The 23,837-nt window shown below is 37.6% G+C and overlaps 1 protein-coding gene across 1 annotated transcript in view; it reads left to right on the top strand.

The window, feature by feature from the left end:
* Nucleotides 1-3,984: 3,984 nt before the first annotated feature.
* HS6ST3 (heparan sulfate 6-O-sulfotransferase 3) overlaps nt 3,985-23,837 on the top strand; it is a 625,223-nt gene continuing 605,370 nt past the window's right edge. Inside the window, exon 1 of the mRNA XM_063425731.1 lies at nt 3,985-4,962. Coding sequence (XP_063281801.1) covers nt 4,370-4,962 — 593 coding nt within the window. The 5' untranslated portion in view covers nt 3,985-4,369. The remainder of the gene's footprint in view (nt 4,963-23,837) is intronic.

Genomic DNA, 23,837 nt, shown 5'->3' with positions numbered 1-23,837 from the left:
AAGAGACCTTCAATGACATCAGTGAGGACAAGGACATGGCTAGCTTGGTATCCAACCTTGTGCAAATGGGGAGTTTGCGGTTGTTTGCGGTGCGTTTATCGGGGAGTTTGGTCTGTCACTGTGAAGCGGGCGTAACCCTTACACTACCTGATCGAAACAACATCATACCTGATGTTTTAAAGCACGTTATTCCAAACAATTTAGGAATGTTAGGTGATTTATGCCCTTTATGGATTAAAACCAGACTCTGCATCAACTATGTAATTTTCCATGGGAGTTTTGCCATGGATCCCCCTCCGGCATGCCACAGTCCAGGTGTTAGTCCCCTTGAAACAACTTTTCCATCACTATTGTGGCCAGAAAGAGTCCCTGTGGGTTTGAAAATTCGCCTGCCTATTGAAGTCTATGGCGGTTCGCCCGGTTCGCCCGTTCACGAACATTTGTGGAAATTCGCGTTCGTTGTTTGCGAACGGAAAATTTTATGTTCGCGATATCTCTAGTGTCTGAATGCAGAGAAGTGTTTATAGTCTTAAAGTTTGGATGCAGTGGTGTGTTTTGTGTTCAGTGTTGGTTTTTGCATGCAGGTGTATACTCACATACACTCTTACATTGCAACACACACATACATATGAAGCACACAAATATTTGCCACACACAGATTCACACCCAGAGACCCAGATATACACACATACACTGCCACACACAGATCCACTCCAAGCGATACACACACATACACACACTGAGGCAGATACACAGCCATATACTGCCCACATAGCTACATACATGTACAGATACAAACACTCATAGATACATTCACAGATCCACAAACATTGACACAAGCACAGATACATACGCTGACATACACACACATTACCCGATGTTCAAGCACTGACAGGAAGGTTGCCATGGTTGATGCACCTATATTTCACAGTGGGCTTCTCTTAATGCTTGGGGCAATAGTGTGGTCACACCAATTGCACTACCCATAATCCACACCTGCTTGAAAATGCTTCCCTAGTCTTTAGCAAAACATACAGGAAATAATTTAACTGTTTGTAATTTATGCCTACCATGATGTATTGTTATCTTTCAAACCATCTATTATGGGAGTTGTATCGCTATTTTGACTTTAATGAGGGCTTGGTTCAGAGTTTGTCTTTGGGAAAAGTCAAAAGTGAGTTTCATGACAGCTATCTAGCATTCAAGATTGCAATTAACATATTATTTGATTGGCCCCAACTTGGGCAAAACTTGCACAATGGAATTCCTTTAATTTTTATTTTATCATTATAGGAATAATCATTTTAAATGTTTAATTTAAGGACATTTTTTCAAAATGTTATTCACCGAAATATCATGAAAAAGTAGGTTCAGAGTACTTTGAAAAGGTATAGGAGAATTAAGGATTGTTTATGCAATAGTGAGTCATGAAAATGTAGACTAAGATTATAATTGGGGTTTATTCACTCTTACAGATATTACAAAATCCAGTTTAATTTCTCCACAACTCATGATTTAGTTAATGAACCCTCATGATTAAACTATTCTCCATCTTGCATTGAAGAGATTGAGTATTGAAAATTAAACTCAATGCTTAGTAAAAGTCACCTTGTAAATATAGGTATACAATAATTAATAAATAATTAAATAAATATAAGTAAAACATATATAATTTTGTGACACTGTAAATGAAAGATTCCGCCATAAAGTGTGTATTTGTCTATCCACTGAAGACAATTCTGGGGGAATTGTTGACAGTAAAAGCACCATCATCATGTCTGTCATCCTGAAGAAGGCTCCAGAGGAGAGCCGAAACGTTGATGTATTTTTTTATTTTTAACATGAGTTAAAAGTAAAATTTTATTTTCATCTGAAAGACCCTGGAGTGCTATCCATTTATTGGAATATCTACATCATTGTGCTGGATCAGCACCGGGCAATATTAGTATCTTTACCAGGAGTGCAAGCATTTTTGGATTTTGTGTATATATATAAAGTGTTAGGCTATAAATCAACAATTAAAAAGTTAAATGGACACTGTAGTCACCAAAACAACTTGAGCTTAATGAAGCAGTGTTTGTGTATAGATAATGCCTCTAAGTCTCACTGCTATTTTTGTTTATGCAGAAATAGTCACACCTTCCTTGAGTGTGACTGACACAGCCTGCGTGAACACATAATGGTTTCACTTTCAATTAGATGTAACTTACGTTAAAAGTTATCTCCTGCTCTGTAAATTTAGCTTTATAAACATACAGCAGGCTCTTGCAGGGTCTAGCAAGCTGTTAACACAGCAGGAGATAAGAAATTCTAAATTAAACAGAATTTGCAATAAAGGAAGTGTAAACATTAGATGACTCTTTACAAGAAGTATTTAGGAAGGGGGTGCAGGTCACATGCAGGGAGGTGTGCCAATGACTACATAAACAAAGTGAGTTAACTCTTAAATGACAGAGAATTTAGCAGTGAGACTGCGGGGGCATGATCTATAGACAAAAAATGCTTAATTAAGCCAAAGTGTTTTGGTGACTATAGTGTTCCTTTAAGCTTCTATGCCTTTTTGTTAGCTCTTGGTATTTAGCAATATTTGACCTTGAGATATATATTTTTTCACGTGCAATACCATTTCAGTGCATTCATTTATTCGTTCCCATGTCTGTATAACTCAAGAAATAGCTGCATCCATCCATTTAGTTCCTTGTCCAGTTTACCTCCAGCTCCTACAATAGAATGCTAGAAGGACAATGTTAACATTCTGATATTAAATTGTGTCACTTGTTTCAAATATGTTTCCTCAGTCACCCCAGCAAACAAGTAGCAGGCAAACAGAAAACTCTCTTCTTTCCGCCTCATTTCGTGTTTGCATTTCACAGTGATAGATTTTGATTGATTGGCCCAATTCTACCAGCTCTAAGACATACGTTTGCAGCGTGAGATAAGCCTCTAATTTGCATTAAACCGAGAGTGATCTAGTCTTCATTTGAGATGCAGACGGTGAAGCATTCTTTTTGCTACTCAAAGAGTTAATTTATTAATTAAACTACCCGGAGTGAATGTAGACCTGCATGGAGAAATTACCATTGAAGATAAATCATTGACACGGCAGATGCTCGTGGACTACATTTCCCATGATGCTCAGCCAGCCCCAGGATTGGCTAAGCATCATGTGACATGCAGTTCACAAACATCTGAGATGCCAAGTGAGATGCCAAGGCAACACAACCAGATTATCAGAAACGTTGTCATATATATATATATATATATTTGAATAGGAAAGTTTTTTGGGGGGAGGGGGGGGGGGGGGGGGGGGGGGAGATGGATAATACATAGTTAGAAGCACTATAAAATATATAGTCTATAAAATATTACTAACTTCATATGTCTTTTTGGGGGGCTAGGTTTTGGGCTGGGGGAGATGGATAATACATAGTTAGAAGCACTTGCCTCCAGACATATCAAATCTCTGAAATGTACTAATCTTGATGAAATAGGATCTTTAATTAATGTAATTGCATATGCAGTGTATCTTACATTATGCAACCTTCAAACATTGTTACAGCTCAAAAATAAATAGAGAACGGAGCAGCAGAAGCAGTCTGCAGAGGAAGCCTCTATCCTGATTATTGGGTCTCTGCAAATGAGAGCTGCGGTAACTCTCCTCCTGCTCCCAGTGATCGTGCAGGAGATAGGTGATGATTCTGGGGCTGAGCTCCCTCGGCCCTTATTGGCTTCAGTCAGTCATCCCCCGACTGCCAGTGATTGGGCTCCATAGCTCTGCCTGATCTTCCCATTGGCAAGGCTGCAGCGCCTGCAGTGATGGGAGTCTCACTGCTTCTCTCTCCATCTCCTATTGGCTAATCATGCACTCTGCTTTATTCCCACCACAAAGCGGCGATTGGCCATGAGAGCCGAGACACCTGTCCACGATTGGCTTTTTCCTGGAGTTAGAAATTCTCCCATCAATATTCATTGCGCTTAGCAGAAAGCGTGAGGATTTCCTCAGCCTTGTGTGTGTGGTGTGAGCTGAAGGATGCGCTGGGAGAGACGCTGAGAGGACTCCAGGTGTGGACCTGGAGAGCATGGAATGTTCACGTGTTCCCAGTGTTCCAACTTCCCCCCGCACGGAACTTGCGAGGTACTGAGAGGTATAGCTGCACCTGCCCCCTTCTTGGCCAGACCATCCCTCTGATGGAACGCAGATTGGAGATACAAACCGATTTCGCCTAGAAATGGGTGTTGTGATAAGCAGGCTATCACCCAACCGCAAAAAGACAAACTCGCCTATGTGACTTGATGGGAATCTAATGAACAGAGGAGTCATCAACCACCATCCCCATTACCATCGTCCTCATCTTCATCATTCACCTTGATGACCGTGCATGAAAAAAGCTTCGCTGGAATCATGGATGACAGAACCAACAAGTTGATTTTGGCACCTGTCCTGGCAGTGCTCTTTGTGATGATAGTGTACCAGTACATATGCCCAGCCGGGACCAATTCTTGCCATTTCCGAGCTGGTAACACTTTGAGAGGGGTAGACCCATCCCCTGTCCTTCCATCCCTGGCAGACACTCAGTGGCAAGCGGAGGAGGATGAAAGTGAAGTTGCAGAGGACTTCAGCCCTCCCAAATTCCAGCCGACCTTCCAGTTCGCCACTAAAGACCTGATCCGGTTTGTGGATTTCAATATAAAAGGGGACGATGTCATAGTGTTCCTGCACATCCAGAAGACAGGGGGCACTACTTTTGGGAGGCACCTGGTTAGGAATATCCGCCTGGAGCAGCCCTGTGATTGCAAGCCTGGACAGAAAAAGTGCACCTGTCACCGACCTGGGAAGAAGGAGACCTGGCTCTTCTCACGTTTCTCTACTGGCTGGAGCTGTGGACTGCATGCAGACTGGACTGAGCTCACCAACTGTGTCCCTTCTATCATGGACAAGAAAGACAGCCAGAGGAACCACAGGTCAGTGCATAGTGCATCCTCCAGAACCCCCAGACTGAGTGCCAGTGGGAGCACTGACTCTGTCATGTTTATTTTCTACGAGTGCTACTAATGCTGTGATGGGGATTTCAATGTATCAGTGTGTTACAGAGCCAGATAGTTGTGGTGTTGTCCCCTAGTTAGAGCACAGGGTTTGTGCTCAGCCTTGTTGTTCAGTGTTATCACAGACATCTATAGGAGTTTACAGCTGTCTGTTCCTGCATTGTTCAGTGGTTGGGTATCTTATAACTACATTATTGGTGTTAAGAAGTGATGTGTGGCTGATAGCCCTGTAATGTGCAGGTTACATTTTGAATAATTCATAAATATGTGTTGTGAACAGGAACATGTTGTAGATAATGTAATGTGCTAGCTAGGACCTCCTGCTGCAAAAGAGAACTGCAGTAGATTTCAGAACCATGGACAGCAGCACTGCTTGGGACCATAGACGAGGAGCAGTCCAGCATTCCTCAGCTAGTCTGCAGAAGTCGGAATAGCTATGCAGATGCTATACTTGTGCCCAATGACTGACACAGCTCCGGCACTGAGAGAAATTAACTCACAGTGGTTTTATTGCAGCTTGAACTCATTAACTGTCTGTTTTCTTTGTTTGCAATAGATAAGACTATAGGTTGTAAACTGCACTAAAATATATATTTTAATAGCATTACCTGTAAATAATGGAGTCCTATGTGATATGTATAACATTGTTTAGCCTTAACTGAGCAAGCACGTTTTATTTCATTATTTTAGAAAAGAAATAAGAAAAGTTATTTTGGTCACATGTGTATACATTAAATTAAAGAAAATGACAATAGAAACTAATTCACAAAATAATTTGCTACCTCCATTTATCCCTCTTCTGGATTTTTATTTTTAGTAATTTTAAAATTCAGAATCAAAAACCTCTCTGTGTTATTGATTATACTGCAAATTGACAGGAATTCACTAGAGTATTGCACATATATTTAGATGAAATAATGATATTGGGAAAAAAAAAACACTCAAGTCAGCTTAGTTTTCAGCTCAGCTAGTTTTGTTTTAAGCATGCAGTTACCTGGATAATTCCTGACAGGTCACTGTTTAATGCATAACTTTCCCTATGTTGAATTGCCTTAAATAGGCATGTAACTGCAAGGGCCAAATTGAATCCATTTGCTTGCATTATATCTAGAAATTAATGACTTTCTAACTTTATGAGCTGTGAAATTACATTAATTGCAATAGGTCTCATAAGCTAAAAGGTTTGCACTGTGTAAAAATAAATACATAAATAATATATATATATTTAAATAATATATATAATAAAAAAAATCTTGCACTCCAACACAATGTTTAAAGAACCGGTGCTCCAATAAAAGATCAAAAAGAAAGTCCAAAAAATACTGTCACTCTGGGAGTTTTCAAGTCTTCAGTTTAATGTTATATCCATGTCAACGTTTCAGCTCCTGTACCAAGCTTTCATCAGGACATATATATATATATATATATATATATATATATATATATATATATACACTATGTCACAATTATGGTGAAGTCAATTTCACATGTAGCCTTTGTCCATCTTCAACATTTCAGAAAACAACAGATTTTGAAAAAAATAGTTTTGAGAAGAAATTGTAGGACTGTCATTATAATTTCAGTACTGACTGGTGCAGGGTTGGCAACCTTCAGCACTCCAGATGTTGTGAACTACGTCTCCCCTGATGCTTTGCCAGCATTATGGCTATAAGAACCTATGGGAGATGTAGTCTACAGCTTCTGGAGGGCCAAGGGATACCTAACCCTGTACTGGTGTGTCTGCTGATTTACCATGATAGTAAAAGCAATCCATATTTATCCAGATAACAACACCTATGTGTGTGTCTATTTATTGACGAGCACTTTCACATAAACACTCAGACACAAAAAGGATAATCCTAGTGTCCTCTTTGAATATTTGAAACATATCTGCAGATTAATGGTAGCTGATGAACATATGGGTCAAAGCCATAGGAAAGGAGATACAAATAACTAGTACATTAAATACGAATTGTATTTAGTTTTAGGATTATATTTAATCTTGCAAAATTATTGTGTTACTATTAATCTATTAAATGTTTAGTTCGGTGTACTACGTTAATCTATAGCTGAGCCAGACATTATAGAATTCCCATTATCCCTTTGTAACAGAACAAAACTAGCTGCATATATTTAGTGAGTTTATATTTAACATGTTATGTTATAGACCTAAACCATGACATTAGACTTACCTTTTTTTTCCAGTGACATGCATTCTAACATACCATTTATTTTTAAAGCCAAGAACTGAAAACCTTTTTACATTAAAATCTGATAGTAACATATATAAGAAAAGTGTTGCGGGCTTTGCTGTTTAGCTTGTTTGCTATCGGTTAGTGGAGCTATGCAATTCTGACAGGTATTCCTAAATAATAAAGCTCTAGCCTTATAGTAGTAATGCAAGTGTGTTTCTATCTGCTTTGTATAATCTCAGACCATAAAGGAACAAATCTTTGTTGAAATATCTGAATTGGGTGATGGTGTTCTGAGACCTCTAAAGAACAACTAACCATGTTTAAAGGTACTTTGGGATTTATCTCTAAGTAGTGAGGTGAAGTAAGGTGACAGCTGACTTAAGAATACTTTCGAACTTAAATAATTGTGCTATATTGTACTAAGTTCTTAACACAGCACAACTTTTTTTGTGAATATAACTTCATTGTTTCTAGAATTCGAACAGTTCATATTTTCATACTGATGAAACACGGTACAGAAATAAAAAACAATATTTTTTCAACTCCACATACCCTACTAGCTCTCTTTTTTTGCTTATTTTTATCATTTCATATTTGAAAGGGATGCAACATACATTTTCAATGCCCCAGGATACTCCCATACTATTTTCAAACATATGTTTGAAGATAAGATGGTTTCACAGAATTACCACTGAAATAGGTAATGTGATGTATGCACACCACAACCGACTTGCCCTTTTTACTATCCTACATTTAATTATGATATTTCACTCTGTACTATCATGAGCACCTAACACAAATATATATATATATATATATATATATATATATATATATATTTTTTATTTTTTTTTGCAATGCAGGAAATATTCTTAGGACTGGCAATAGCTTGTATATACAGTGATCAATACAGTAATATGCAAAAAAAAAAACACATTTTCTCAAATTCTTGTATCTTATATATAGTGGCCCAACACAGCTCCATTCACATCAGGAGAAAGAAATACCTAACTGTTTGATGAACGTGGATATAGGGTTTCACCATATAAAAACTGCAGTCTAGGAGATAAATTGGTCTCACTAGATATGCAATTAACTTTATGTAATGAGCCAAGAAAGACAGTAAAATAAACTGGGTACATGGGAATATTCTCTTAGCAGCCACATTATTAGGAAAACCAATCTAGTACTGGGCAGCACTCAAATATGATTAAAAATAGCCTGAATTATTAAGAGCTCAAATACAACAAGGTACTGAATGCAGAACACAGACGTTTAGGTACCACATTCCTATTGTGAACCTCTTCCAGCTCATCTCAAAGGTGCTGTATTTGTTTGAGATCTGAGGACTTGCCAGACCAATGGAATAAAGAGGTGACTTTGTTATATCTGTAGAACACTGCTTGCTGAAATGTGCCCGTGTAAGAGTTTTTATAATTTATAGCTGACCAATTGTGAATGGCGTAGGTCGAAAAATGTCCTGATCTGTGCCTTCAAGGGAGTACTAGAATTTACAAGCTTTAAAAAGAGAAAAACAAATGAATTATGCACACGAAGCAATCGTGTAATACTCACAGATGCCTTGTTCACCAACTGTCTTTCACATTCTACTGCCTATTTTCGGGGAAATTCCCTCGAACAATGACCAGTTCACTAGGACATGGAATCCCGCAAATTTATCAATGGACTCTGCACCCATTGAAATGGCAGACCGCGTGTTTCACCCTTAGACCACCAAGGATTAAAAAGGATTCATACCCACCTCCCTGGACAAAGGTAGACAATAGGGAAAATGAGCAAAAATAGTTGTATAATAACTTTATTGAAATATTTTAATTTATAATAACATGTTTGAAGTAAAGACTCCCCTGCTAACACCTCTACACAATATACACAAGAAAGACCACACATACGCAGCCCCACAAACAGCTACCCCACTGAATGCCACAAACAGCCCACATATACACACAACACCTCAGACAGCCCCCACACACCTAAATACTACAAGCAACCCACATGCATACACCAAACATCACAGGCAGCACACATACACACACTACCACAAACAGCCCACACACACAACACAAACCACCATACAAACAAATAGTGCAAGCAACTGACATAACATTACAGACCGCACCCACATTCAAAACCCCGGCACACATTCAGTAAAGCCAGTTTTACACACCACCCAGTAGTGGTAAAATATTTCTCCAAAGGAACACTGTGTTCCTCTGTATTGTTGTTATTTTATAGATCCTTTGGCATTACAGCAATACAACTTGTTAAAGTTTGGATACTTTGGAGAAGTATATTACCAATACTGGGTGGTGTATAAGACTGGTTATACTGTTGATAACTATTCTTTGTATTCTTATATGCACTTTAAGGTGGTTGGGGATACACCTATATCTAGACACTGTGGTTTGTCTTGCGAGAACACCCATACACCTACAGTTCACAATTTTATTTTTACACATTCATTACAACAAACTGTCCACATACACATGCAGCACAACAGACAGTTCTTACCACACACAAGCACTACAAGCAACTCACAATCACTCACTTATCACATACAGCAAACAAGCACAAAACAACCCCCACACATACTACAAATAGCCCAAATATATACTTCACATAATAGACAGCCCACATACACAAAGACAATTAACATAAGCAACCCAAAAACACACACTAAATATGACAACATGCAGCTCATACAAAAATTACAGTATGGAGAAACTAACTAGTACAAACTATAACCACCTGGGTGCTAAGTCTCACTGGTATTCCCTCCAATACCAACATAAATAGCAATCAAAAGAAGCAAGATGATGCACACCAGAATAACACATTAAATACTCAACCAGGTTTAATAAACCAATATCAAGATTAAAGTACAAAAATATATAAAGTGATACAAAATAGGCAAGAAATAATAAACAATAGATTCACCACAATTCTCACAAGCCTATCAGGGCAGAAACAGGAATCACAAATAACCCCCCAACGTTTCGGCACCTCCTGGTTGCCTTTATCAAGGGCCCTTGATAAAGGCAACCAGGAGGTGCCGAAACGTATTTTAACTTATTTTAACATGCAGCTAACATGCAGCTCTAAAACACAAAATACCATAAACATACATAACCCAACAAACCGCTCTGGTCACACACATGAACTCAATAACACAAACAGTCTACATTAACACACAAAATCCTACAAGCAAACCCCTTCATACACACAATGCCACAAACAACAATGCACATGCAGGTGCACATGTACCAAAGACATTCCCACTCATACATAGCACACACATATATCCCACTTACACCCATATTGAACCTCACAAATCTTCTGCAGCACTAATATAAAGCACAAGTAGACTTAAACAGACATACATTTTACTTTAAAAAATTACTCTTAGGCACTGTTTCAAAGTTTTACTTTGAAACAGTGTTTCCAATTGGTTATCTACACCATGTACAGTAAGAGCACTGTCTAATGGTATATTCTAAAAAACAAACTACCAGTGAAATACAATACATAACGCAGTTATCCCAGTTAAAGGATCCTGCACAGCAAAAAATGTTGGTCAGTGAGTGCATTGGTTTTTGCAGGTGTCTTCACTGTTAACTTAAATCGAACAAAAAAGTCAAAAGAAGAAAAAGACACATTGTTGGCCTGAAACATTCTAGACTAGATAAAAGATGCCTTCAAAGCACTCTGTAATAAACTGCAGGTATGGATAGCAATTCAAGCTATAATTGAGAATGAGAATATAAGGTCAAGAAAAAAACCTAGCAGAACCTATGCTCCAAAATAGTTATGGTTAGGGTAAGTCTAAATGTATAAATAAGTGAGGACAGAAATTTTGACAAAAAAAAAATTCTGGCACATACATTAACTAGGGAGAAACAAAAAAAAAAAAAACAGTTTGATAGATATTAAAACATTAAACTTACTTGATAAATATGTCCATATTAATATTAATTCATGTTTGCAGTGCCACTTGATGGACATAAAATACCTCTTGACATACAGTAATTTCTCTGCACTGTAAGTTATATATATAATATTTGTTGGTCAATGGAATTCTACATTATAAAGATCTTAGTTGTAAGACACATTTGATCTTAGTAGACTACGCCTGGCATGACACCCTATACAAACCAAGATAATTTCATCTCACAAAGCAGGCTACATTGGAAGCACATGGAAACCAAATGATGTTTACAGGGGAGCAGGGGAGCATTAAAAATGATCACATCAGTTTACTAACACTATTTAAACTATGCAGATTCTCTTTCCAGTCTCTTTGAAGGACACTGCTATGTTGATAATATGTCCTATTAAGAAACAAGATAAAATCAGCATCGCCAAATTACCTTTGAGAATTAGGGAACTTGACCCAGTCTACAGCTTTACTAGTAATTAATTGCTGAAGCCCAAACAATATATTCCCTGTCTTGGAGTATCTAGATTAGTAAAACATTTCTATTCACTACTGAAAAGGTAGAAAATAGTATGGTTTGCCATGACAAATAGCTCTCACAAGCAGTTTTTTATCTCCATCTAATAGCATGTGTTGGCATACACACTTAATGCATATATGTGTTTATACATTTGAAAGATAGAGGGGACATTTTACTTTTTTAGTATATATTATTATAGGCTATTCTACAATTACGTAATATTCACAGCCATTTCCCTCAATAGACGTTAATCCTTTCGATACTGGTTTATTATCTTCCCTCTGTGTATTTTGTTCTGCTGGGAAAACGTTCCTTTTACATATTTAGAGTCCGCTGCAATCTCCCATCAGCCTCAGCCAGCACCTCCTGTAGCCAGATACCACTGGACTGCAGAAAAGCCACTCCTATGTACCCAAAAGGTGTGGAAATAGGAGGGTGGTTAAAATATTCACAATATAGGTGGTATGTGTATGTATTTGTGTGTTCCTGTCAGTGTTTGGATCTAAGTATGTGTGTGTATCAATATGTCAAGGTGTATGTGTATATATCCATGTGTGTATGTGTTGAGTTGGGTGTTTGTGTGTGGCAGTGTATGCATGTATGTACCTCTCAACATTTAGGTACCAACACTACACACAAATGCACAACTGCATTGAAATGTCAACACCACACACACATACATACATTTCTGAAAACATACTCCATACAAAAATATGTTTACATTCAAACACATCAACACTGCTCAAAAATATAGCCCTGCAAGGATGGGCAAATGGTAGATCCCTGACTGGCAAAACATTGTGGTAGCTTACTTATTAATGATCTACCTTTTTGCCATTCTTGTGCTAAAGAGGGGGCACCAGGGCCCTCTCTCTATTAATTCTGCCACTGATTATGATATTCCGAAAACATCCCTAGCTGTACCATACAACATCTACAGTGAGGGAAAAAAGTATTTGATCCCCTGCTGATTTTGAATGTTTGCCCACTGACAAAGAAATGATCAGTCTATAATTTGAATGGTAGGTGTATTTTAACAGTGAGAGACAGAATAACAAAAAAAAAATCCAGAAAAACGAATGCCAAAAAGTTATACATTGATTTGCATGTCAATGAGTGAAATAAGTATTTGACCCCTCCGACTTAGTACTTAGTACAAAGTGGCAAAACCCACTTTGGCAATCACAGATGTCAGACATTTCTTGTAGTTAGTCACTAGGTTTGCACACATCTCAGGAGGGATTTTGCCCCATTCCTCTTTGCAGATCCTCTCCAAGTCATTAAGGTTTCGAGGGTGACGTTTGGCACTCGAACCTTCAGCTCCCTCCAAAAATTTTCTATGGGATTAAGGTCTGGAGACTGGCTAGGCCACTCCGGGACCTTAATGTGCTTCTTCTTGAGACATTCCTTTGTTGCCTTGGCTGTGTGTTTTGGGTCATTGTCATGCTGTACTACCCATCCACTACCCATTTTCAATGCCCTGGCTGAGGGAAGGAGGTTCTCACCCAAGATTTGATGGCACATGGCCCCATCCATCGTCCCTTTGATGGGGTGCAGTTGTCCTGTCCCATTAGCAGAAAAACACCCCCAAAGCATAATGTTTCCACCTCCATGTTTGACAGTGGGGATGGTGTTCTTGAGGTCATTGACAGCATTCCTCCTCCTCCATACAAGGTGAGTTACGTTGATGCCAAAAAGTTTGATTTTGGTCTCATCTGACCACAACAATTTCACCCAGTTCTTCTTAGAATCATTCAGATGTTCATTGGCAAACTTCAGTCAGGCCTGTTCATGTGCTTTCTTGAGCAGGGGGACCTTGCGGGAGCTGCAGGATTTCAGTCTTTCACGGCGGAGTGTGTTACCAATTGTTTTCTTGGTGACTATGGTCCCAGCTGCCTTGAGATAATTAACAAGATCCTCCCGTGTAGATCTGGGCTGATTCCTCACTGTTCTCATGATCATTGAAACTCCACGAGGTGAGATCTTGCATGGAGCAAGCAGCTTGGTGATGAACGTGTAGCCCTTTCCAGCCTTGTGTAGGTGTACAATCTTGTCCCTGACATCCTTGGACAGCTCTTTGGTCTTGGCCATGTTGGAAAGTTTGGAATCTGATTGATTAATTGCTTCTGTGGACAGGTGTCTTTTATACTGGTAACAAGCGGAGATTAGGAGCACTCCCTTTAAGAGAGTCCTCCTAATCTCAGCTCGTTACCTGTATAAAAGACACCTGGGAGCCAGAAATCTTGCTGATTAATAAGGGATCAAATACTTATTTCACTCATTGATATGCAAATCAATTTATAACTTTTTGGGATTTTATTTTGTTATTTTGTCTCTCACTGTAAAAATACACCTACCATTAAAATTATTGACTGATCATTTCTTTGTCAGTGGACAAACGTTCAAAATCAGAAGGGGATCAAATACTTTTTTTTTTCCTCACTGTACTCCCATTCTATGCTATTATTTTTTGCCCAAAACACGACATGTGACATGTGCACTGCTCTAGTGGAATGAACATTCCAAAATAAAAAACATTTGCAGATGTTATTTGTTCTCTATTTACTGGTTGATCAAAGAAATGTCCAGTAATAAAAACAAAATTAGTACCTTTTTTCTCTCCACAATGATACAAAAACACATTTCCAAAGGGGAATTGCAAAAATATATAATGAAGAACTCAATTCCCTGACTATCTAGAATATCGTTGTGCAAGAAGCTGAAGTGAAATAGCTTCTTGTACACAGAAAGCTTTGTTTGGCCCTGGGCTTGTTTGTCTTTTCATTTGGAAAATATTTTAGCTGTTTTTGCCCAAGGTAGAGAGAAGGCAGAGTTTGCATTCCTGAAAGATAATCACATAGAGATATTTCTTGATTTTTCCTTAATGTTATACCCTCTGAAACAAGCAAGAACAACAGACCTTTATTTGGTATTTACTGCAATGCCCACACAATGCTTCTGAAACATCACATGTGAAATTACAATTAATAGTGTTTTTTTCCCCCAAATAGCTTATTAAGCTATTGTCAGTCATGTAACTGTATGTCTAAATTCCTTTTTTTTATATAACTTTTCTATGAAACAAACAAACCAACCCGTCTGATATAACTGTAGCATGTTTAGTTTAGACATTGTAAGTCTCTAAAGATGCACATCTAGAACAAATTAAGTATATGCTACTGCTGAGTAGAAAATGCTATATTATGGAGGTAGAATTACTCATCTGCTTAGTCATTGCGTTAGAAATAGAATTATAGGATAGGACTTAACCCACTCTTTTATAATTGAGATCTAAAATTATACATTAGAACATTTTACAGACAAAGTAAAATTAGATTTCAACCAAATGGCACATTTCCCCGTCGAGTGTGGGCTACCTACCTATAAAATTAGGAATAAATCTGTGAAACAAGTTACATTTCGTTTCTTGTCCTTCATTTAGAGCTAAGGTTGTAATAATGTGGTGAACTCACACACGCGCTACGTTTCTGATGTAGACTGTTTTAGTGAGTCCATTATATTATTTGACATAAGTTTAATAAAGTCAGTTTAATAAAATGAGTGTCTTCGCTATTGTCAACTATTGTAATAGGAGAATGTAGCAATCTTAAAGCCATTTCCTTAACATGAAGTCTTAGAACTCAACAGCAGTTGATATATATCTTTTCTCATTTTCAGTATTTTTAATTTATTACTTGAAAGCTTACCTTATTGCTGATACTGTTATTGACTTATGGAACTATGGTGCATAATTTCATAAACATAAAACTATTCAACATGGAATACAATTTCTCATATGGAGAGGTACATATCAATAAACTAATGAGATCTATGATTGCCTACACCCTTGGAGCCTGTAGACAAATACCCTTTTGTGGCAGAATTGAAGGCTGATTTTCTCCTGTAAAAAAAATAAATCTGTAAAGGAACACTATCTATAGCATTAGGAATTCCAACCTTACGCTATAGTTTTACCCTACCTATTTTGATATCTGCCCCCACCCCCCCCCCCATTCCCACCAGGGTATTTAAAATGTAATTCCCTCATCTTCCTCGCTAAGACCATGAAGATTGATTATGGAGGCTAGAGGGCAGGTACTTATCAAATACTCTCTATGAACAGAATTTTATCGAGAACAGAGTCTTACTCGGTTCTCACAAGGGTGCGCCTCTTGTGACTTTTAGGAAGACAGCCAATGGTGGTGTGTTTAACAACGCAATGGAACAATTGCAGTTTGAACACAATTGCAACATTTTACATTGTGGGGTCAAAGCTAATGGTCCGCTACACCCAGACAACTTCATTGAGATGCGTTGCACTTAGTGGCCTTTTAATTAAGAAAGTCTATAAAAATGTGCAGAAGTTATGTTGTTTTTTTTTAAAGAAGTTAGGAATAAGTGTTTCTAACTTTGACTTTGAGAGCCCTCCACAACCCTTTGCTAAGCTCATTCCTACTGTGTTATTTCTCTCCTTATCATTAAAGGCTCATCACCTCCTTTATTTAATCATCTCTAGCACTTTAATCTCTACTAGTGAATTTAAATTGTCTCTTTTTAAAGGTTTCCTCAAAATTCCAACATTCATAAACAATTCCCAGAATTCTTATTCTCTAGTTCTAACTCAGATTTCTTCAGTTTTCACATAAGGATGTTTCCCCTGTAGAGTGCAAGCTTTGAGACTAGTCTTTCTAGGTCCAAAGTAATTGCTAGCAGAATGCTTGGTTGTATAGGGAGAGGTATTAGCAGTAGAAAGAGGGAAGTGCTCATGCCATTGTACAGAACACTGGTGAGACCTCACTTGGAGTACTGTACACAGTACTGGAGACCATATCTTCAGAAGGATATTGATACCTTAGAGAGAGTTCAAAGAAGGGCTACTAAATTGGTTCATGGATTGCAGGATAAAACTTACCAGGAAAGGTTAAAGGATCTTAACATGTATAGCTTGGTGGAAAGACGAGACAGGGGGGATATGATAGAAACATTTAAATACATAAAGGGAATCAACACAGTAAAGGAGGAGACTATATTTAAAAGAAGAAAAACTACCACAACAAGAGGACATAGTCTTAAATTAGAGGGACAAAGGTTTAATAATAATATCAGGAAGTATTACTTTACTGAGAGGGTAGTGGATGCATGGAATAGCCTTCCAGCTGAAGTGGTAGAGGTTAACACAGTAAAGGAGTGTAAGCATGCGTGGGATAGGCATAAGGCTATCCTAACTATAAGATAAGGCCAGGAACTAATGGAAGTATTTAGAAAACTGGGCAGACTAGATGGGCCGAATGGTTCTTATCTGCCGTCACATTCTATGTTTGTTTTATCCTGTCTGTCCAACAAATTTTAATGAAAAATGTTGTGATATTTGTTCTATATAAATAAATGATAATGCAAGAACATAATTACACAGTTAATCGATTTTCGTGATATTCTGTAGGTTTGAAGAATATACTAGATCTAAAAGATGTTGCACAGCTTTAAAATGTGAAATGATGAGTTGATAATGATGAGGTGATCAGAGGAGGTGCGTTCTCGGGACTATTATCTTGATATCAACAGCCAGGAAGTGTATGTGTAAAAATGTTATAATAAATATAATGAAAATGACTGAACCGCATTAAAACTTGTTAACATAACATATAGCTTTGACTTGATTGAGCCATGTTGATTGTTTTTTTTTTCATGTAACAGACTTTCTTGAAATATTTTCTCAGTGAAATAAAGAACACATTTAATTAGATAATTGCTTTAGAATTATATAAATTGAAAAACTATCTCTGCTCATCACAAACTGTGATGTTGATCTCTCATGTATCATATAATTAAGTTCTGGATGTGAAAGAAGTTGAACATTGACATTTTTCTAGCATATTGCAAGATACCAGCAAAGTTGTATGTCAAAACAGAAGTGTTTTGATGAGAAGAAAAATAATCAAAAATATTTTTAAATGAATATGTGAGATGGTAAAAGCAAAATTAGAAAGCGGTAATGATTGGTTTTGGTTCACAAAATATAGCTAAACAGAATCTCTTTTAGTCTTAAGCTTGCAGAGAAAAATGGGTATTGTATTTTAATTTTGAATATAGACTTGTCCTACTCTTTTCTTTGTATATGAAGCATTGGTTGGCTTCACATGCATGCCAAACTTTCTGACTGGGAGCCAATTAATACCTTTTTACATCATTATTTTTCTATTGTATTATTTTTTTTTGCCATGTTTACTGACCTATGATTACTGCTTTTTATAGTTTTTCGTTTTTGTTTATTACAGACTAGTCTTCTACCCTATATTTCTATATATAGTAGTCAGAGAGCTGCCAACCTATATTTCTCAGAGTTTTCATGTGACCTCTATTAACTGGATACTTTTGGATGCTCTGTTTCTTGTGTAATGTTCAGCATGCTATATTTGTACCCAAACCCATACTGGCCATTGAGAAAACCAGGCAAATCTCATCTCGCCCCTCCCATGCAGTGCTGTACCGATCCTAAGAGGGAGCTTTGTCCCTTCATGGGATTGAGGAGAGGTTAGGTCACCGGGGGAAAATGAGCTGGGCAGCATGCAGAGCAACCTCTGTCTCCCACTCTCACAAGCTCTGGTATTGTGAGAGCGTTGCTGTGATAATTTGCATCAACGCTCTGAAACACAGATGCTCATGAGAGAGATAGATATTGTCCGTATCCTGCAGATTTAAAGACCACATCACCTGCCTTTTGGACCACCAGGGATCAGTATGCACCCTTCCCACCTGCAAGGTAATAAGAGGGAGTGGGGAGTAAATGTGCGTTTTATAAAAACAAATAATTACATAAATTATTTAAGCCCTATCCTATCCCTTATATACACACTACACCCCTGCACTTACACAGACAAACACCCGACACACACTCTACATCCCCTGCACTTAAACACACAAATACACTTCACACACTTTATACTCAATATATACACACTACACCTCCTGCACATACACACACAAACGCACAATGCAAACTCTATACTGCTATATACGCACTATACCTCCTGCACTGACACATATAAAAACACTACACACAGTCTATATAATCTATACACCCACTACACTTCCTGCCCACACACACACACATACACACACACACACACACACACACACACAAACAATCTCCAAACACATACAACACTACAGGGAGCATCCCCAAACATGCACATCACTCTTTAAAAGCCTTGCTCCATGTCTGTTCTCTGATATCTCACTCTTGAGGACATCAGGGACAAGTCACTAGCAAATGCAGTGCATGCTTGTGTTGTGCAGAGAAAAAATCATAGGCCATTTTCTCCATCTGAGAGCACTGGATGCTCTGGATGGACATCACACTAACATACTCTTTGGGTGGGTGGGGGTTGCTTGTCATTGGTGATGACATAACATGCCCCATTTCTGGCCCTGTCCCTCCTAGTGGGATGCTCTGCCTTTACCTGCCCTGGCTGAATTTGTATCCCAGCCTGGCCCTGTTTTTGTCATGTTGTCTTGCTCTATCAATGCTACACAAAAGTTTAGAACACATACTGATAGTAAAATATCATGTAAACATTAGAATAGAAGAGGAAAAGATAAGTAGGCCTCCACACCCAAGAATTTAATATTTTGAAAAATAAATCCTGAAATACGTCAGCCAAAGAATTGGACAGCACTTAAAGTCCTGTGTTTGTGGCTGTCTATTTCTGGTCAGTTTATAGAGTAGGGTAGGGTTTTTTGATAGTTCATTAACATCTGAGATAGTATGGCACTGATTTTGTTACATCTTTGTATTTGCTGAGCTTAATCACACGTAGACTCTATGAGAATGATATTGATCATGGTCTAGTAATAATACAAGGCAGTTCTAGTCAATGGTGACTGGGGAAATTTAAAAATGGTTTGGTGGACCTTGATTCTACCCCAGGACTTTATACTTATTTAAAGTGACCCTGTCATGACAGATATAGGTTTGCAGATTTTCTAACCATCTGGCTTGACTTGTTATACAATTGTTTCTTTCCTTAATACTATAAAAGCTTATATTTCAATTTATTTCCATTACCCTTATCTCCTGTTGAGAATGTCAATCATGTTTTCTTTGGCGTTACACTTGCTATAAGACACATATCTCCTGAATGTCTCTGTTTGAGAAGCACATACTTGTGTCCATAGCAGGTTTAAAGTCCCCAACACTTTATATTGACTTTGTGTAATTCAATTTTTTTTTTCTTTCTCTCTCTTCTCTGATTGTCTGTGCAATTACAGCAGTAAATGATTCGGGCTATTTCTCTCCTCTCTGTTTGCTGCTGCTGCTTTTCCCCTCCTCTTTACTTCCCCTTGCCAGCATTGCTTTTACCTTAACCCAATATATAGCTGAAATTTGATTTTATGTCATTTAAGATAAAGTTTGTATTGTTAAGATCCTTAGCAACTGTTCCTGTGCCATGATTCAGTGAGAGGTCATGCCATGTTCAACCCCATAAATCTATAGATACTCATACCTGGAAGACAATATTCACTTTAAAGAGGACTGACTACACCCAATGATGCATGTTACTTGATGACTGCCCTAGAATACAGGATAATCTCCAATCCTGACTGTTAGGATCTCCAGAACCAGTGGGAAGTGGATGCTGGTCCATAGGGTCAGATAGGGCAATGTCCATTTATTTATGTTGCAATAAATATAAAGAAATTAAATCTATTAAATGGACAAACTGTAGGAATAATGATAGCATACTTGTTAGTTCTTACCAATACCAATAAACTTTAGTTTCTTTTTTTTATTGCTACAAAAACTGGTGGGGTAGGTGGGGATGGAGCAGGCCCATTTGTATCAGGTTTTACTGCTAAGTTGCAGTTCAATTGTCAGAGAAACTAAATGTTCTTTCTTTCTTTGTACATCTTGGTTGTTTTGCACTAATAAACTCTCATATGGGTTAATACTAGGATACTGGAACCCCAATTCAAGTCTGTCTCACTATACCATGTATTAACCTTTTCATGGAGAATGGCTTTAGCCTTTTCTAACAAAATACATATAAAACCCTCTAGTTGCTGCTACATATATTTAACTACAAATACGGTTAAATGCTACATACTTTTCTCAAAGAAGGGTTTATATTGATTAAGTTACATGCATGCAGTCTCTGTACTGGTTTGTCATAATCTACACACACTTGTTAGCTATTTGAGTCAAGGGTGAATCTAAGTTAAAGGGCATGTTTCTGAATAATCATTTTTATGAATGAATACTAATCATTTTGAGGTTAATTGAATGATCTATCTTGTTCTACTTATCCTTGTCTCAAATGATCTCATACTAACAATACACTGTAATGTGTTTTGATATGGTATTTTGTTTAACTTATATTTATTGTGTATATTTTAATAACTATTTCTCACAGAAGGGCAGTTTTATTCACTCTATTTTTGTTATTCAAACAACAAAAATAAGGAAAATTAAACAGAATGTATATCAGGGGTCGACAACCTATGGGAGACATGCCATGCATTGTCCACGCAAGGCTGATGATCCAAATGAGCCAGATAGGAAGATAAGAGGATCTCCCCAGCTGGCCCAGTTTCCCAGAACCTGGAGTGAATGGGAACCTGTTGTCTCCACCTCATTTTGATCTGGTGCTTATCTGTCATTCACTGCATTGCTGTGGGTTACCATGGCAATGCTTTGACTCACTTGTAAAGCACAGAAATTGAATGAGAACCAGAACGATTGTGAACCCGCGGAAGGTACAGATTGTGAGTTCCATCACTAGAGCACCAGGGATTAATGAGAATTCCTGGGCAAAGGTAGGCAAGAGAAAAGGGGATAAAGTAAGTTTAAAACAATTTTATTTCTGCAAATAAATAAACATCTTTTGCAATTCCCTACACACATTAAAGCCCAGACAATGCACATACATATGTAACACAACAGGAATGCCACATACATGCACAATACCATAGACAGCCTGCACTACATGCAAAATTATCACATGGAACCCACATGCACACACTTTACATTACAGACAGCAAACACACATAACCTCAGACAGTCCACACACATACATAACACAACAGGCAGCTCACAAACACACACAGTCATCCAAACAACCTAAATACATGCATACACAAAACCATGAACAGTCCCCACTACACACAAAAACATACATAACACAAAAGGCAGCTTATTCAAATAATACCAAAACAATCCAAACTTATACAAATCTCCAAACAGGTCCTGCCAAACACACACACACACACACACACACACACACACACACATTCACACAATACCACAAACAGCCCACATTCACATACAAAACCTACAAGCCAACACCTCCACACACAATACCACACACAACAATGCAGACATAAAACCACACACAACCATTACATACACTCACATAACACCGCAGACATCCTACACACAAACATTGTACACAATATACATATCCACACACATATATACAAACTCACAAAGCATCAGTTACACCCATACATAACACAAGCCAAATTCCTGAACGCATACAAAACTTACTTAAAAAAATTGGGCTAGTACCCTAAGGGACTTCAAAGTTCTACTTTGGTACAGTGCTACCAACATGTTGCCTGCCCCTGATGTATCTGATAATTTATTTCTTAGATTTCATTTTCAATTACAGTTAGTATAGTATGTTAAGTAGTAAAATACACGCACTGTCCTAAACATGTAATTTACACCTGTCTTGAATAGGCTAATGGTCCTTTTTCACAGCATCAATATTAGGAAGACTAGATTTAATGTTGCCCCCTATTCTGTATGTAATTTGCAGTCTGTCCAATCTTTTTAGAAATAACAGATGTTGTGTGAAATTCTATTCAGAAAATGAATATACATGTGTGCGACTGACAGTTTGGCATCGGTCACAACTGGCAAATCTACAAAACTTGGCAGATCCAGTTTAAAACGGGGACTTATTAATGGATGTGTGGTGCACACAGTTTAGTTTTACATTTCTATCTTACTATTTGAATTGTTGTGGAGTGTACAAGAAAACATCCAGGAGCTCTTTTAAAAATGTATAGTGGAAAAAAAAAAAAACCTGGGGAAAAAAAAGAAAATCATACAAGTAACACTTTGATGCATCTTTTGCAATATACGGTGCAAGCTTCAAAAGTTGAATTGTTATTTATCTAAGATAAAAGTCTATTTCTTGGAATGTATTAGAGGAAAGTTAAGTCAAATGGCTTGTGGAGGTTCACTATTGAAACATTTATTCAGTAACGTGTTTTTGTTCAGACAGAGTCTGTTTTCATTTTAACAATGGACAGTTTGGAGCCTTATTTCAAGAGATGGCATACATTGCACATTCCTAATCTGACTCGTGTAGATGTATGTAAAACTTTGCACGTCGTAAACTGAAATTTTCCCTGGACTATTCTTGGTTATTCTTTGATGTAATATTATTTGTGCTTAGCCTTCACATTCTCCTCATCCTTCATGACTTACACACAGTCTGTGAAGCAGGACTTAAATTTTAAAGACCTATGCATCTAACTATACTCACAAAGGGTGAATTTCGACTCGCCTGCCCTAAACTTTCAGTTTTCAATGGCTATTGGAAGTGTTGAGCCCTGCCGCTAAGTACCCTACCCTACAAGCAAGCAAACAGGTGACAAGTGTGATTGTAAAATTGAAGTCAATCATAAGCATCCTTTATTTAATTTGCTGTCTCGTTTCAGTGTGATTGATTCTGTAAGACTACTTTTAGGAGGTATCCGGATTTTGCCCTGTTAACGAATATAATGTTAGTCAATGTTTGTTTATAGGAATTGTAAAACACTGTTTGTTTACTTACTTATATACTTCCCTGCATAAGATGTTCTATTTAGATTTACTCGGCTACACTAAACCAGGGTATATAGTGCATTTCTGAGGAAATGTGATCATTGAGGAACAACCATCAAGACAACTCATTAAATATACTTCTTAATTGCTATAAATGTAAAATTTACCCCAGCATTGCTTATTATATGCTCTCACAGTGTTCTGTATTTGGTGAACACATTCATGTTTGTTATTGTGGGACTTTCTTTTTAAAATATTTGGTTTTGAATTTGTTTTTCTGGGACAGTAAAT

The sequence above is a fragment of the Pelobates fuscus genome, chromosome 1, assembly GCF_036172605.1.
Source record: "Pelobates fuscus isolate aPelFus1 chromosome 1, aPelFus1.pri, whole genome shotgun sequence".
NCBI classification, from domain to species: Eukaryota; Metazoa; Chordata; class Amphibia; order Anura; family Pelobatidae; genus Pelobates; species Pelobates fuscus.
The sequence above is the reverse complement of the archived record's forward strand: the minus strand, read 5'-3'. Positions and strand labels throughout refer to the sequence as shown.